The following is an 18,635-nucleotide window of genomic DNA, read 5'->3' as shown; positions in this document are numbered from 1 at the left end:
ACCTGGTCCATCGTCATTGCGACGTCGATGCTGCCATTTCGCTGTCAGTTCTGGCGACTGCTGAAGCCACAGTAACGTAATAATACCGCAACGGCACTGCTTCGCGTTGCCTCCCGTGCTTCTGCTTGCCCCTGCTGCCGCTGACTGCCCATGCGTCCCGTGGTGCGCATGCGCGCAAGTAAGGAGGTCACGTGACAGCACCGGCGCGAAACGGAAGTAGTTGGTCAACGCGGACGAGCCCACAGTTCTCGTCGGCGAGGGCCGCAAGCAAGACATGAGTAGTGCGTGTTGTATCGAAGCGTGCACCCCGCGCGTCTGGATGCGCGCCGTTCAGCAATACGACCGCCTGCTGCGCCTACGCACCACGAAAAAGGTACTGCAGCGTCGTGCGCGTGGCAGCTGCGTACTCAACAAAGCCCTGTTCAAACTTTCGATTTAAATACCACACATATTTATGGCTGAAACATCTTACTAAGATGCAGCGTCGCGGACGACCACGCGTAGCCTCGCTGCATACCTGCGTGGCTGCGCTCGCGCAGTTATTTCTGGTGCCATTGTTGGGTGCGCTCCGCGGCCCGTAAGCGGATCTGGAACGGGACGCGGCATCCTTTGTGGACCAAACCGGTTGTCTCTTTTGTTTGGGCTGCTCTGCTAGCTCCCTCACCAACTACTTAGTGTGGACACCACTGCTGTGCGCTTCCTGTTTGAATTAATAGGCGCCGGCCGTCTAGAACCGTGTGTTTCTACCGGAATTACATATACCCGATAATCATATTACGTTTTGCGGTTCGCATCAGCCATTAATTTTTAGGTTCACACAACCAGTCACATCTGTCGGAAAAAGTTTGTTTTACAAAACTTTAGACACTTTTTAACGTTCCTGATCATTATCATTACTTATGTTACAGATTTTTTCATCATTTGAAGATGTGTTCTAAACGCTAAATTGCACTTTTACGGTGGGATGAATCATGAAAAGAAATAAATAGTTAAGGGTTCTAAATCAAGACGATTTTGGTTAATATCCTTCACGAAATTTAATTTTGCAGTGTAGGTACCATATGTCACGATCTAGCATAACTGCGAAATTAATTTGTATCTGATGTCTTATGGTCTGATGAAATGGTTTTTGCGCTCAGACATCTTTTTCTAGTTTTACCTAAAAGTGACACTGACATCTTGGAGTTGTCTTCAGGTGACATAATACTTTTTTGCCGTGGCTGCCATCAGTGTGACAGTTGAACACTTTGGCTCTCCCCATGGTTGTTCTAAGCACTTTATTTCGGTTTTCAATTTTATTATGTATGAATGCCGTTGCAGTGTGCGTGATAATATTCCAAATTTGGTTCTTAAACTTGTTAATTTTAAAATAATTGTGGATGAGCATTTATTGAAAAAGTTATCGCTGTTCTTTTATCTTGGAATTCTATAGTTTTGAAGTGAGAGAAGATTAAATGTAGCACGATTTTCGTAGAGAACGGCTAGTACGGACCGAAAAGCTTAGAAACCTTCACTGTAACGAAAATCACGCAATCCTCACTGAAAGCAATTTACACGACCCTCAAATTTTTGTAATTTTATATGTTTCTGGTGAGTGGAGCTCAGAACGCTAATATGACAGCCAAATCCTTCGTACAACTCTCAAAAATACTCCAGAAAATCCACTTCGAAGCTTTCAGATTTTACGCTAAAGCACTGCTTTCCAAACTTACTATCTGCTTCCCCGTTGCTCCTTTCAAAAAACTGTTTGATACTAACGTGCAATCTACACTTAAGGAAGAAAGGGTTATTTAATGTAGAGTAATACAAAAGTAACTCAAATACTTAATGGTATGTTTTCGTTTGAACAACACTTTTCGCATCCAACATATTTTTGTTTGGTGAAATTCACGAGACAAAATCAGAACTTCAACTAGATGCTTAAAATTGTTTATCTTTAAGCAGCTCCTGAATGTTAGGTTTCAAACTAGTTAAAGTACATCTAAGGTCATTTTCCACGTTCAGGCAGCTGCGGTGTTTTGTTTTTATGATGGCTAGTGTCGAGAATCACGGTCTTGTCACACAGGTCTGTAGATGAAAAGTGCACGGATCGTTTGCCACTCCTGGATAAATAGTGGGAAAGTGGCTCAAAATTCATCCAACCCTATTTGTTGGAACTGTTCTGTCGCACTCGAATCACGTTTCAATTCAGTTGCATCTTCTTGTATTTCATCAGAAAGTGCATGCACATCAGTTGTGAACGTTGATCTTGCTAATTTACAGTTCTGGTCTTCTACAGTCAGATGTGGAAAACAAAATTATGACCTCTTGTTGAAGCCGTTCCGGGTGTTTATTGGACTCTTGTCTTTTTCCATAAACGTGATCCGTACTTTATATAAATATATTCTTCATTATACAAGCCAATCTTTCATGTAAAATAGTTAACAAAGACTATTTAAATTTAAAAAGTCACACTCTTATTTTTTTCGTCTTATGTACTTTACGCTTCACGGAAATGCGCTTGGTTTAAAAATTTACCACAGCCGGTAAATGAACCCAGGCCCGTGGCAGGTGATCATTCTGCTACGGGTCCCGGCTAAAAAAGTCCGCCTTGTTTAAGGGCATTAAAGACGCTCGAAAACTTCAAAGCTGATTTTCTCGAGAATTTTTGAAAGTTATATCGAACTGCTTTCAGAGATCGTCGAGTGAGATCTGAACTTAACATCTCTTGTATATGAAAAAGAACAAAAATGCGATTGCTTTGTGGTACTCTTTTGAGTGCGACTCGTAAGTGCTTCTTCACTGGAGGAGGAGGTGGTCTTCATCACGTTCTAGTTTCTAAAGTTGCGGTTTGGTCGAATAAGTTTGTTTATTTGAGCGATCAATATCTGTCCGCCTCCATTTGTGTGGTTAGTTAAGAATAATTATGATGTACACGGGAAACCAAGTACAATAAGTGCTGTTTATTTTTTCCTCAATATTTCCAAGTGCGTTTTGCTGTGTTGCTCCTGTTCCTTAGCTCTACAGTACCATTGGCAAATCTCTCACCTTCCTATGGCGCTCTTCGTCAGGCCTGTACGGTAGAGGGTCGTTAGTGTCGATCTTCAGGGTATCCGGAACTATAATCAGTTGTTAATTTTCCTGTGTGAAATGATGCGCTGTCATAACGTAATTTTTTTTCACAAAACTTTCTAATAAATTTGCAATAAACAGAGATTTGTTAATCGGCAGTAACGGTACGTCTGTTTTCTGATGCTTTAGTAACAAAGAAGAAGAAGAAAAAAAAAACTTGCAACTATCTTCGTATCAGCTCTGCGAATTCGTCGGACAATTTAGGCTTAGGTTTTGTTCGGAAGACCCATTGAGTCGATTAACTTTTCTTTTCAGGATCATAACACTGAATCCAAGATTCATCACTAGTTATGATATCCCAAACCAAATTTTCCAGAGTTTTTCTGAAAACAATCAGGTCGTTGTTGTTTCTTATCGGCAGTCAGTTCATGTGGAATCCATCGATAAAAGTGCCTTCTAACGTCTAACTGTTGATGTACGATGGTTGGAGCTGTAATAACGACAACGATTTGTCAACAATTCATTCAAAACAGATAAAAGTTTCAGAGTTTTGCAGTCCTTCAAAGTAGTCACCAGCATTGTGCATAACCCGTTGCTAACCACACCGAAGCGCCAAAGTAACTGATATAGGCATACTTGTTCAGATACAGAGATATGTAAAGAGCAGAATACGGAGCTGCGGTCGGCAATGCCTATATAAGACAAAAAGTGTCTGGCGCATTGTTAGATTGGTTGCTGCTGCTGCTACAATGGCAGGTTATCAAGCTTAAAATGAGTTTGAACGTGGTGTTATAGTCGGCGCACGAGCCACGGGACCCAGCTCCGAGATAGCGAAGAAGTGGAGATTTTCTCGTACGACCATTTCACGTGTACCGTGAATATCAGGAATCCGGTAAAACATCAGATCTCTGACATATCTGCGCCCGGAAAAGATCCTACAAGAATGGGATCAACGACGACAAAAAAGAATCTTTCAATGTGACAGAAGTGCGACCCTTCCGCAAATTGCTGCAGATTTCAGTGCTGGGCCATCAGCAAGTGGCAGCATGCGCACTAATCAACGAAACATCATCGATATGGGTTTTCAGAGCCGAAGGCCCACTCGTGTACCCTTGATGACTACACGACACAAAGCTTTACGCCTCACCTGGGGCCGTCATCACTAAAATTGGACTGTTGATGACTGGAAACATTTTGCCTGGTCGGATAAGTCTCGTTTCACATTGTGTCGAGCGGATGGACGTGTACGGGTAAGGAGACAAGTCACATGAATCCATGGACCCTGCACGTCAACAGGGGACTGTTCAAGATGGTGGATGCTCTGTAGTGGTGTGGGGCGTGTGCAGTTGGAGTGATATGGGACTCCTGTTAAGTTTAGATACGACTCTTGACAGGTGACACGTGCGTGTGCATTCTATCTGATTACCAGCATCCGTTCATGTCCACTGTGCCTTTCGACGAGCTTGGACAGCACAGTGCGACACCCCACATGTCCGGAACTGCTGCAGAGTGGCTCCAGAAACACTCTTCTGAGTTTAAACGCTCCCCAGACATGAACGTCATTGAGTATATATGGGATGCCTTGCGACGTGCTGTTCAGAAGAGATATCCACCCCCTCGAACTCTCACGGATTTACGGACAGACTTGCAGGATTCATGGTGTCAATTCTCTCCAACACTATCTCAGACATTATTAGAGCCCACACCACGTTGTGTTGCGCTTTTCTTCGTGTTCTCGGGGGCACTACACGATATGAGGAAGGTGTACCAGTTTTTTTGCCTCTTCAGTTTATACGGAACTCTGAGGATTCCCTTAGGAGCGCCAGTTGTGTTGATAGTTCGATTGGGGCCATCTGTTGCCAGTTTTGAAACAAGTACCATGAAGGGCTTCCTTCATCTTAGGAATCGAGTTTAAGTGACAAAGGCTGAAGCACAGGCAGTATGGTGCGTGGTACAGCACTTTCCGCCCCCGTCGATCAAATCGAACAAATCAGCCACAGCTTGCGCATGCGCCCGAGCGTTGTCGTGAAAAATGATGGACGGGTCCTGTAGAAATTGTCACCATATCTTTCTGTAAGCTGGTTGCCGGCTGTGTTCAAAAATGATAAAGAAACGGTGACACTTTCTGCCGGATCCGCACATCACACAATGCTCGGGCGCATATGGCGCAAGTTGTGACTGGTTTGTTCGATCGATGGGGCTGGGAAGTGATTTACCGCACACCACACTGCTCCGACTTAAACCCTTGTGACTTCAACTTCATTCTTAAGGTGAAGGAAGCCCTTCATAGCCTTCGCTTCAGAACTGTTACAGAGATTCGCCAGACAATAGACCACTCCATTCGAACTATCTACACAACTGACGCTGCTAAGGTATCGTGTGACTTACACAATGCTGGTGACTGCTCTGAAGTACAGTAAAACTTTGAAACATTTATTTAGCCCGAATAATTTCCGAAGATGTCCGTCGATCCTCTTCAAACATTGCCATAACAACGCCAATATTTTCATCAATAATAGCACTTCTTTAGTGTCCTTCACGAGATTCATCGCTAAGAAAAACTCGATCTTCTTTGAGTTCGCTGTACCAATTATAAATTGTTGCATTAGAAGGGGCTTCGTCGCCAGATGAATTTCTAAGGCGGTCATCAAATTGTGTAGGCGTTAATGACGATTTATAGTCATAAATGATCGTAGCCTGGAAGTATTCTCTAACATTCATTTTTCGGCGCATACAAAATCTTTAAACGATGTTGATTAACAAACTGTTTTAGGAAATCGAACAAACTACACAGTAATCAACTCGCAGAAAATTAAAATATAAAATGTGTCTGGCAAAGTTAGTAAAATCTTCGTAGAATTTTGCAGCATATCATGGGTAAAGTAAATGTTCGTGCAAAACAACCACATGAAGCTGAAGTCTTTACAACAACTCATGTGGACTTACTTACTATCGGAAACGAAGGAAGGGAATGGGAATTTTATAGTAAATAACGTGTCACGAATAGTGTCCGCTAACGTAAAGGCGGCGTTCCACTTTCCCGATAAGGGACCAGTTCCAGATTATCTCGAATTCCGAGTTAGTGAAGCCTGACTTACTGTATGGTTAAATTATCATATTGGAGTTGTGAGGACAATTCCCGTGCTTGCAGAAACATAGTAATGAATTAAGGATGGATCCGCCTATTTGCAAGTACACAAATTATCGTTTCGTTTTGTCATCCAAACGAGTTTCATCACAGTTGTGGCACCCTCAGTGGTTTTATTTATTATTATCTTCCTTTTATTTTACGTTATGTGCGTCCTATTGCCGCCAACCAAAATCAGCTACAGGTCTAAATTAGTACTCCATGTCGCCTTTGTAGTATTTTGCTATTCCTTAGCTCTGAAAAGTTCGTTTTTATGTACCAAACATGTTTTTGTGTAGTTGAGCTGAACGTTTTCTCCTGCACGTTTGTACACACTGCATCCTGTCATGTTGTTGTGGCTTGGGCAGATTTGCGCAAATTTGCAAAACAAAACAATAATTTGTGTACTTCCAAAAGGCGAATTCATCCTTTGTGTATTGTGTGTATGGAACCGGGGACCTAGAAACGACAGAAAGGCTTCGTCCCGCCGCAGGCCTCAGTGGTACACAGCAGGCCATCCATCCCGCCGCCACCCAACCCAGGGTTACTGTGCGTTCGGCCCCAGTGGAACCCCCACCCCCGGTCTTATACTAGACGAGTGTAACCCCAAATGTTTGCGTGGTAGAGTATTTACGGTGTACGCGTACGTGGAGACAATGTTTGCGCAGCAATCGCCGACGTAGTGTAACTGAGGCGGAATAAGGGGGACCAGCGCGCATTCGCCGAGGTAGATGGAAAACGTTTTAAAAACCATCCACAGACTGGCCGGGACACCGGACCTCAACACTCAACACTAATCCGCCGGGCGGATTTGTGCCGGGGACCGGCACGCCTTCCCGCTCGGGAAGCAGCGTGTTATACCGCGCGGCTAGCCGGACGCGTCGAACTCATCCTTAATTGACTTGTATAATTAAATGTTTCTCTACGACAGAGGCAATTCACTCAATGTGTGTACCCAGAATCTAGGCTGCGGGTCATTTTTACTATATAAGACGTGTGGGCGGTCTCTCTCTCTCTCTCTCTCTCTCTCTCTCTCTCTCTCTCTCTCTCTCTCTCTGTGTGTGTGTGTGTGTGTGTGTGTGTGTGTGTGTGTGTGTGTGTTTCCTGGAGCTGATGTGTTTGTGGGAAGTACGAGCTTAGTGGTCGCGAACGACGTCAATCGTCGAGTCAGTGAGGGAATACCTTGTATCCGCCTACACGGTCGCCAGTTTCCGCAGCGACTAAGTGCCGCAGCTGTGTTGGAAGCTGTGGCAGCGTGGCAAACACGTGTCTTCCGTTTCCCGCTTGAAGCTGACAAGCGGGGCGGGAGCGGCTCCGCCGTGGCCGAGTTCCGGATGGGGCGGTCGCTGGGAGAAGGGGCCAGGTGTGCTCCTTGGCACAGCCCAGCGCATCCGGCACCTTGGAATTCGGCTTGCGGACGCTTATCACGCACCGGTCACGGCCGCGGCGCCTTGCCTCCCGTTCTTATTGCTTTCCTTTGTTTGTTCTTAACAGCTGCCCGTGTTTCACGGACGAGGAAACGGCCTTCCTGCTGACTGGGACACTGGCGCCGAGAGCACGTTATTTCGCCTCCTGATTTTGTCCTAAATATCGATGTTGCGAGTTCAACCCTAGCAATACCGAAGCATTTTCCGTAGCGCGCATTACCGGGAGGGAGTTGGAGGAGGTTACTTTATGCCCAGCCAAAAATGTTAAAAAAAATGAAAACTCTTGGTTGTTGTGAACATATATTGACAACATAATTTTTAAAGAAGTACTGAGGCGTCCGAAGGGCCCATAACCTGAAAATATCTTTTACCCACTCACTGAATTTATGACCAACACAAAAAAATTTAGAAAGGAAAATTTCGTTTATTCTAGTTGATTTAGCCTTTGATGTGTTGGTGAGATCCTGAAAGTGAAAATATTGAATAACGTTCATAATGGAAAGTGAAAGTGACATCAACTACTCAGACTTAAATTTCTCGGTTCGGAGTAATTGAAATGCCAGACTTTTAGAATATCCAGTTACCAACAAGATTACAGTATTTCCGAAAGGCGGGCATAAGTAAGCACCCCCGCCTTGGTATTACGAAGATTAAACATAGACCATCGATGTTTCGCCAGTGCAGTGGTTGTAGGAGTAGAAATAGTTTCTTGGTGAAAAAGTCGTATATCGTGTTTTCGTCTCCTATATCGTGTGTTTGTCCACTTGCTCACTTTTGGTATCACAAAAGAGAATCAACTGGAAAGACTGACAAACTGCTTGTGGTGGTTACGGCTGTGAAAAGGATAATGATCTGCCTCCAGAAAACGTCTAGGTGAGGTAAGAATGTTAATCAGACTTCAAACCAATTTAAGAAGTATCCACAACAGTATGTTAACTGAAAGTTGACCGATCAACTCTTTGGTCCTATAGCGGTAGAAGTCGGAAGTATCCGGGCTGTAAACATTTCTTTTCGGCCGTAGCCACCTACCGTATGAGGTAATAATTATTATCCACTGTGGTAGTGTTCTGTGCTTCACTGTATTTCGTATTGTTTCTCTTCCTTGCGATAACTCTGCACAAGTGTTACAGTTACGATCTCAACTAAACATGTTAATATACAAGACGATTACAGTTTCGATTACGAACAACATTTAAACAGTCTTTAGTTCCGCGCGTGATTATTGCTTTTCCGGAAGCGCGAAGCACAGGTCGAGATGTCTACACTGTAGTAGGCACGCAGGGCTTCTCTCCCCTCCTCCCCGCGCCTACCTCGACAACCCTACACAGATGGATGGTTTTTAAGGCGGTTTTGTACCTACCTCGGCGAATGCGGGCTGGTTCCTCGTATTCCGCCTCAGTTACACTGTGTTGGCGATTGCTGCGCGAACAGTCTCCACGAACGCGTACACCATAATTGCTCTACCACACACACATTTTGGATTACACTCCTTTGGTATGAGACGTTCCCCTGTGGGGGTGGGGGGTGTCCACTGGGGTCCGAACCGCACAGTGACCCTGGGTTCGGTGTGAGGTGGTTACACTGCTATGGCCTGTTGTGGGGTTGTGAACCACTGAGGGCTAAGACGGGACAAATCCTAAACGTCGTTTCTAGGTCCCCAGTGTTATACACACAATGCCAACAACTGGCATAACGAATGTCAAAGTATCTGCCATGCAACCAATGCCAGCTGTTGGAGAGAACCTGAGGAGCAGCATCACAACGGAAGTAAAAAGTGCTTACTACCAACTGAACGATTAACATATTAATTAGCTACATCAACGTCGTCTTGATTTAGCACGTTGGAAGGCAATAAAAACCATCAAGGATTTGCCTGAGTAGTTGAAACGACTGTCAGTAACATTTGCAAAACGTTGGCACAGCAGAGGAATACTGAGAAACTAAATTTGACTTACACGGTGAACATTATAAAATAGCGCGAGAAAAGAATAATTTACAAAATGGAACAATTCACTTATCCACAAGATCGCGTTGTAAACCTGAAACAAGTTACATTAGAAGTATGAAAACACAGCATCGATACTACCTGTCTAAAGCTACAAAAAATTGCGATGGAGTATTTGAGTTGTACAGCCATATCGTCAGCTTCTGAAATACTGCTTTCAATAACAGCATTTGCTTCTTTTCAAAAACGCAGTAGACTGAGCAGGAAACTTTTCTCAGAAATGTTAGTCTGTCTACAAAAGAGGCGTGAAAGATGTAGTGTTAATCACTGCTTTGTTTATTAATTAGTAAACATGTTAATGAATGCAACCTCTCACAGTCAACACACAAACGCCGAAATAGCGGCACGTCTTGAGATAATTGTTCGCGGAATAGAATATCAACTAAAATCACGTAACTGTGGAAAGGCATCTGGACCAGACATGATACCTATGAGGGTCTACATAAATTGTGCGAAACAATTTGTTCGTTTCAACTTGTTGCACCAGTTTGTCGTAGGTCGTTAGAACAACGAAAGGTATTAGACAATTGGAATAAAAGCGTAGATCATTTATGTTTTCTAGAAGAATCGTGGGACAAATGCACATAATTTTAGACTTATGTCGTTGACGTCAGTAGTAGAGTTATGACAGTTGTTTTATGCCTATGGATTATGACGAAACCTCGTCTACAAAACTCAACGTTGGGTCTCATAAGCAGGGCTCTTGAGGAATGCGTAGCGTCGTATACAAAGGCGACAAGGTTGATGTGGTTGGGTATTTGACTGGTTTGTTTATTCATTCGCTGGTCGTTTTATAGCACTGTGTAATTTTATTACAACAATAAAACCTAACACGTGGCGTATAAATGCCTCGTTAATTCAAAGACTATTACAATATTTAAACACGAGTTATTGCAACTATTACACTCGCTGCAGTGACATTCATGTAATCAGAATTAGACCCTACAAGACTCTCCCTAATTAAATAGTTTATGACAGCGCCATGAATTGTTATCCTTGACTATATAATGGAATAACGGTTTAAAAGAACTAATTGAACCTAAACCAGACTTGATGGACGATTCAGAAATACACTTTTCAATAGTTCTTACCTGTAGAGTCATCTGTTAGGGAAGCAAGACCGTAACTGGCAGATATTTGCATAAAGTCAAATTCTTATTTAATATATGTACATCTAGACAGCAAGATAAATACGAACGCCACATTTTCCTGCAATAATGACATCAATAGCATGTTTGGTGCCTTAAAACATTCTGCTGATAAGAGACTTGAGTATTAGGGATGACGCTGTCACAGATTTCCGAAAGAATAAAAGTATCTTTTGTGCAGTTCATTCACATTAGCTTCGACAAATGGGTACCACACCTCTTGCTACCAGCATTTCTTACCACCCAAACACTTATGACTATAGGCTTTCTTTCTTCATATTCACAGTTATATGCTACACATCAAATAGGTCTTGCGAATAAGGTTGACGTGAACGGCTTCCGAGAAGATTGACAGAATCTGTTAAACCGCAGCGTTCCATCGTCATCGTGAAGGCATTCAAAGACTGTAACACTAGTCCCACCTCCCATTCATTTTACATACATAGCACATCACGAACTTGGTGCTCTCTAACGCTTCATCATTCCGTACATATCCGACATGGGCAACCTTCGCTGCATTAGCACAGTGCTACAATTCTGCACTAGACTCGTGAGTAACTGAACTATAGTGAAAAAGCTGCATCTCGCCCAGCATGAGTTACCACCTATCTGCCCTTGATATTTCGTGGGGGAAAACCACCTCCGTTGACTGTCCTGGCGAAAAAACACTAGATTCTGGTTTTCAGTTGAACTTTTTGTGGCATCTCGAACAAGTTTCTCTGTGTGTAGTTCCCTCTTTCAGCTCTAAATAGAGCAGCTGCAGTGCTCGAGAAGCAGCTAGGCACGTGTCTGTCCTCGGCCAGTACAGAACTCACTTCGTCCAAGCAGATGTGCTCTGCCTGGCACCTCTGAAAAACAATGGCTACCCTTCTCAGATAGTGCGTTTCGTCACGATGAGACCCACGCAAGGCCGTCTCGCTATGGAGACTCTTATTACATAGCCACGGTACTTGTTTTTGACATTCTGCGATCCTTATTTTGACTCTTGTTTATGTCACCAGCGTTGAGTGAAGTGCTGAATTTTAATGCCCGATACCCTATGCTCACCACATAACGCAACAAAACTTTTTCTATAGTTGCGTGCTGACGTATATACACTATTTAGGTCTCACCTTGTAATGCCGATACTCGATACTCCTCTGGTGCAGTTAATGTTATGGCCACGGTGATGTGGGACGTGCAGATAATACGATCCCTGTGTTCAGGCGTACCCGTTACTATCTCATTTCTGGACAGCTATTTACATCTATACTACGCGAAACATTATAAAGTACATGAAGAGAGTATCTTCTGTACAAAATATTAGTTTCTTTCCGTTCCAGTCACGGATTAAATGTCGGAAGAACGATTGCGTGCGTAACTTTAGTGCAGGCTATTTTTAATCCAACATCAACTTCACGATCTTTTTTTGGGGAAGGGGGGGGGGGCTAGAAAACCATTTATTCCACCACCCCCTGTTGAGAACCGATTCTTTGCTACACAAGTGTCCTCTGTACTGTCTCTTTCGTTGAAAATATTTTTTTTTTCTGCTTCCTTCTTACCAATAAATCGAAGCCTACCTTCGCTTTACCTACGATTTCGTTGTGCTTCCACACAGTTTAAACGATACTGTGGTATTAGCAGCTACATAGTTTCATTAATGAATCTGATGTATAGAACAGTTTACATTTCGTTTCCTTTGTTTTCATGTTTACCCGGACGGAATGATCTTTCCATTCCCACGGGCCCATTATATTCAAAACAAAGCTATAACAATTTACATCGACTTTTTATAGGGGCATTGTTCACTCACGGCAGTTAAAAAAGAAATCCTCTATCCGTGCATTCAAACTGTAGTAAAACTGAACCCCAAGTAACCACAAATTTGTCACCTTGCTGTCGGTCTCATCAACTATCCTACGAACATAATTATTATAAAACAACCGGAGATTGGATGTTCCAGTAACAGCAAATTATTCGCAAATAGCCTTTCTTAAGTTTCTGTGTTACATTGGCGAAAACCAGATGGCAGTGTGCGTCTGAAGATTTTGCTAGAATGACCTGGATTTAGAGGGGAAATTACAGCATGTGTGCTGCACCATCAGAAATCCGTCGTCCATTTCATGACCTGATGTGTCATTTATCGCGAAGTATAACGTCAGACACGGATCGGTGAAACGCGAAGTATCTGTGTGGTGTCTGTGTTACTGGTCAGCATTTCTCATCTGCGCTTGATGACCTCTATTATAACATCATTCTGCGCAGGTAAATTGGTGACATTATGTCTTGATTTGCGCGTGAAGCACACATGACAAGCTTTTGGGTAATTAACTCATTATTATTATGCCATCGTACCATGGGGGGAAAGTTGCCTTTCCCCGTAAGAGACTATTACATGGAAAAGCGTGAATAATACAGTTATTTACCGTCACTGAACGATTTGTAGATAATTTTCCGTATACATATTTTCAATAACAGTATGTCTCCTCACTTAGGTCTTCTACTCTTCGTAGACGCGTTGCGTTAAAACTACGTGATTAAAATTTTGTACCCGCACCTTTCCCGGCAGGGCCTGAGTAGCTAAAAACGTCCCCCAGTCGCTGTACCTATTTGCCTCCTACTTTTCTTACCGAACTCCCGCTGCATACTTTTCCAAATAGTGGCGGCCCTGGGAGAAATTTTATTCTGGAGAAAGGTTAGCCACAACCAATGGATTGTGTAACACGAAGCTAACACTCTCCTTTCGTATCAAAGTGTGTATAAAACGCATCAAAATCTGAATCAGGATGTTCAGTACGATATTCCAGAAATCGATTCCTTTTTTCTCCTTTCGTCCCATCTCTCGGTGATAGCATCGAGGAAACTGCTAGGAAATGCTTAGTTGAAAAGCGCAGTAAATTTTTTTCCCTCTAGCAGCTTATGCTAAATTCTTGAACACTTACAATATTATTATTTCTTACCATTCCTTCATTTCCCATTACATTTGTCCGTAGATCCCTTAGTCAAATATAAACGATGTCGTTTTTCCCTTATTTTTGATAGCATGTTATTCCTCATCACTTGTTTATGTGGAACTGAGTGGTTACCAGACTGCGTTAGCGTCACGCTATTGTTTCGTTGAAGAGTTGCTTGCCAGCTATCTTGATATGACGTAGAAGTTCACGTGCCTGCTGAATAGCACGTTATTATTCCGTTCTAGGGCCACGAAGGTGTTGAAAATATCAACAAGCTTAGAACGGTGTAAAAATCTTCACGAGTCACGAGGCGTAACACTGGGTGGCGAGCCAGTAATGAAGCACCGAGCGAGGTGGCGCAGTGGTTAGCACACTGGACTCGCATTCGGGAGGACGACGGTTCAATCCCGTCTCCGGCCATCCTGATTTAGGTTTTCCGTGATTTCCCTAAATCGCTTCAGGCAAATGCCGGGATGGTTCCTTTGAAAGGGCACGGCCGATTTCCTTCCCAATCCTTCCCTAACCCGAGCTTGCGCTCCGTCTCTAATGACCTCGTTGTCGACGGGACGTTAAACACTAACCACCACCACCACCAGTAATGAAGCAACTCCATTAGAGAACATTTAGTTAGCTACGATAGATAAGGTGCTCATTTTTAGGGTGGCAGGGCGGTGATTTATCCCAATTGGTGTTGCCTCCTTAGATTTTTTGCAGGAACATATCAACGTAGTACACTTTTCTGCCGCACGCACCTGGGAATTATTGAACAGACATACTGCTTGAACAAAAAGAATCATAATATTTATGTGTGTAGCTTCTGATTAGTTCACGATGTATAAGCACATACTACTGTAATAATGTGAAGTAAATTGAAAGAATAAACACACTGGACATATTCAGGAAATTTTAAGTCGCGAAGAGGTTCATTTAAATGATATTTCATTAATGAGTTACCAAATTTTCTGGCTACGTTAAGTTATAATAACGTTAAAACGCGTCGCGTTTCAAGTGGGCTCCCTTTGTCTTCAACCGCACAACATGCAGTAGTAGTTCGTTTCTAGTAATTAATCTTGACGTGCCCTATGTTCCTGGACAATAATATATAGCTTGGGGAGAGGGCCGGGATATTTTGTTAATATACCTACCGTAAGCATCCACATATATAATTCGCGAAGGAAAAATAAAAATACAAAAGATTTTGTGCCAATGTCGAGGAAGTGTGATAGTCCTAAACGCACCACTTCACGGAGCAATGATATTCAGTCCTCAGGATAGGCTTGACACTACTACATGATTTCCGCTGCTACCGAAACCGAATTACCGTGCGCTTCATCAGAGGGCAGCGCCAATTTATTTTGCCACCTGTAGCGGCTTGCTGTGGTACTGTGGCTCGGGAGTTTCAATGTGTACCAGGACTGCAGACATGTCACCTGCTAACAGACAATAAATTAATCACGTAACGTTATTTTTTCGAGGTGATAATTTATGACTACCCCTCAGATTTGCTTCAGTACCTCCCTGCGATAAACATTGTTTCGATATCTTATACCGTTTATTAACTATTAAATGTATACATGTCACGCGAGGCACAGTTTTTGAGTGGCTGTCATAGGTGGATATGCAGCCAACTATTGAGCTGACCTCCAGTTTTCTAAACGTCGTCTCAAGTGAATTTATCACCATTGTCTCTTCTTTTATGTGGCAAGGAGTAATAAGCGTATACTGTGCTCGTTTAATCGCACAGTGAAAGAGAAGAGACGTGGACTAGCTGGCGGGACGACAGAATTGGCGAGTGGTTGGATCGTTTTGGAATGAGCACCGTGTAATTAGGAGTGAAATCCGCGCCGGCCAACGCGTCCGATGCATCCAGGCTGGGGCCCGCTAATGAGAGATTTCCCGTTTCGCAAGGAAGACACAGCTGATTGAGACAATTGCGCTCGCCAAACTGGTGCCAGCCAGCCAGCAAGCAAGACGCATTTGAATGGCGGATGCGCCGAGCGATGGTCGCCCGCTGCTCCAGGCTCCGCCGCTGCGCGTCGCTGGTGAGTACACTGTCCAGCACCGTGCCTGGATGACTGGCTACCTGGAGTCCGTGTGCGCCTTACGGTAAAGCTGCCGTCTGGACGGTCGAGCGTTCGTCTGGAGCCGTAGTGCTGTATAAAATGTTCTGCGCACCGTGGCTAACCAGACAAACGAACACTCAACGTGTCTCACCTTGGGCGCGATTGCAGTACACGGTTATATGTAACAAATGTTCTTCTGCTACTGTGCACGCGTCAAGCGTTGGAGAGAAATGGAGGTTCAGAGTTTTACGAATCTATTGAATAGCGTACGACAGCACCAGCCGTCCATCAGTGACGTTACTGCAACCGGTTAAGGCGGTAGACGTCTGTCGCTATTATGTCCATTTTCTTTTCTAATTTTCTTCCAAACACCTTTATCGCTACAAGGCATCAAGGTTCTTTCTGAAAGGAATAATAATAACAATACTAATAATAATAATAATAATAATAATAATAATAATAATAATAATATTGGCAGATTCGAGGCGAAGCGTAATCAACTTGTGATCAGAAATCAGGATGATTATCTGTGTACTAATACTCTTAGCACGTATGTACATTATTCGAAATAGAATTACCTTGGTATGACATTTTTGCAATATGAGCCTGACTTTATCTATAAATAAATGTTCTTTTCATCACGATTAATTTGTTATAACTTAAGTCGGCCGGAGTGGCCATGCGATTCTAGGCGCTACAGTCTGGAGCCGGGGATCGCTACGGTCACAGGTTCGAATCTTGCCTCGGGAATGGATGTGTGTGTTGTCCTTAGGTTAGTTAGGTTTAATTAGTTCTAAGTTTTAGGCGAGTGATGACCTCAGAAGTTAAGTCGCATAGTGCTCAGAGCCATTTGAACCATTTGTTATAACTTTATTGCAACCCACCATGAATGTACCACTATGATTATCACTATTATTATTGTTAGTTTCTGGAGAAAGAAGATTTGTTGCAATGGTTCAAATGTTGGTGGAAGATTAGAAATAAAATGACGTGAGTCGAACGCAGTACGGGAAGACTTATAGTCTGCCGCTTTAGTGTGAGAAATCTGCTGGTCTGCGCTTTTTTTCCCCCCTCTGGTTTTTGAATATACCAATAGAGCCATCGTTTAGCGGTACTCTATGCGCCCGCAGTTGCACACTAAGAACGCTGGTTAGCCTGCCAGTCGGTGCAGCAGTACTAGTTTTAGCAATGTGTCGTGCGCACGCCTGCTGCATTGCAAACTTTCTCAAACAATTTAACAGAAACTATCCGAAAAAAATGATTCTTTCGTTACTTACAGCCTCGTATGCCAGATTCATAGAGAACTGCCTATTTTCTCTGTAGCGCTCATAGTTCTGCGATGTTTCAGAATTACACAATCCACAACACGAAATTCAAATTGTTTCCAAAGCAAAAAACTCGCTATGCGTTTACATTTCACGCACTTTAGGTCATACATTGCTGCGTAATACGGCGATAGTGAACCATTCATAATATCCATCATATCTTATAAATAGTTGAAGACATCGAAACGTGGTGGTGTTTTTTTGCAAATGGTGCTGGTTGCCCTAACCAACGCTGCAAGTCTTGTGTGGTACTCGAAACGCTCGTAAAACTTGAACCACGATCACTCGAAAATGCTTGGGGAGTGGATAACACTAGAGCAGCATTTGTCACCTCTATGTATGTACTGCGAATAAGCGAAAATATATTAAAATCGCTTACCCCTTGGGTATATACTTCCTCTGTAAGTAAAGCTGTCCTTAACCCAACGGTTGGTTTGATCATTGCAGTTTGTTTAATAACCATGGTTCTGCTGGAGGTGGTATGCCTTCCTCCGACCTTTGGACTGACTTACCAAGCCATTTACAGGGGGACATTCAGCTTAAAGGGGACTCCGAGCTGCGATGTAGCTTGGCATTTCACTTGCTTATGTCACTGCCAGAGGCAAAACAAGTGAAAAATGCAAGAAAACATCCTATGACGTACTGAGAATCGAACTCCAAACCTTCGGATTTGTAATATGGAATTTATCTGACGAGGTACCGAACCACACCACAGTATGGCTAACGGAACAAATTTGCAATATTGATTTCACTCCTGCCTCAGTTTCTTTAACGATAATGGCAGTACTTGCGTTTGGGAACATTCATGCTAGAGCAATTGTTGCAGGTCTTTTTTTTTAGCATGTTTTTAACAAAGATGCATATCTCTAATGATGCAAAAATTGTCTTGAGTGCTGTTAATTGTTTTCGATGCAATTTGTATGTGTTCAGATGTGTGTAAAATCTTATGAGACTTAACTGCTAAGATCATCAGTCCCTAAGCTTACACACTACTTAACCTAAATTATTCTAAGGACAAACACACACACCCATGCCCAAGGGAGGATTCGCACCTCCTCCGAGATCAAAATGGTTAAAATAGCTCTGAGCACCATGGGACTTAACTTCTAAGGTCATCAGTCCCCTAGAACTTAGAAGTACTTAAACCTAACTAACCTAAGGACATCACACACATCCATACCCGAGGCAGGATTCGAACCTGCGACCGTAGTGGTCGCGCGGTTCCAGACTGTAGTGCCTAGAACCGCTCGGCCACCCTGGGCGAACCCGCCGGGATCAACCCCACAGTCCATGACTGCAGCGCCCCAGACCGCTCGGCTAATCCCGCGCGGCATTTGTATAATCACTTAACATTCAATTTTTATGACAACGCATACTTTTCAGCTCGAAATTATTCTTGACATGTAAGACGTTTTTGCAATCGAGAGAGAGAGAGAGAGAGAGAGAGAGAGATTAATTCTCGTGGTGAGTTTATGTAAAACTGCGCTTAAGCTGCTTCACAACTAAAAGTCCACTTTCATCCTATGAGGAAGCTTGGGGTGCGAAGTTAAACACAA

The 18,635-nt window shown here is 43.3% G+C and overlaps 1 protein-coding gene across 5 annotated transcripts in view; it reads left to right on the top strand.

Annotated features, from left to right (window-relative positions):
* The window catches only part of LOC126350038 (inositol-trisphosphate 3-kinase homolog), a 458,593-nt gene that overhangs the window by 393,802 nt on the left and 46,156 nt on the right, over positions 1-18,635 (top strand). The window contains exon 1 of one of the 5 annotated variants that reach the window (XM_050002485.1): positions 211-373. The exons of 3 other annotated variants lie outside the window; for them this stretch is intronic. In XM_050002485.1, coding sequence (XP_049858442.1) covers positions 275-373 — 99 coding nt within the window. In that variant the 5' untranslated portion in view covers positions 211-274. Of the gene's footprint in view, positions 1-210; positions 374-15,639; positions 15,734-18,635 lie in introns of those variants that run through there. One more of the 5 variants, XM_050002486.1, reaches the window with a different exon arrangement.

Source organism: Schistocerca gregaria, chromosome 1, assembly GCF_023897955.1.
Source record: "Schistocerca gregaria isolate iqSchGreg1 chromosome 1, iqSchGreg1.2, whole genome shotgun sequence".
Taxonomy (NCBI): domain Eukaryota; kingdom Metazoa; phylum Arthropoda; class Insecta; order Orthoptera; family Acrididae; genus Schistocerca; species Schistocerca gregaria.
This window is presented reverse-complemented; position numbering and strand designations above follow the sequence as displayed.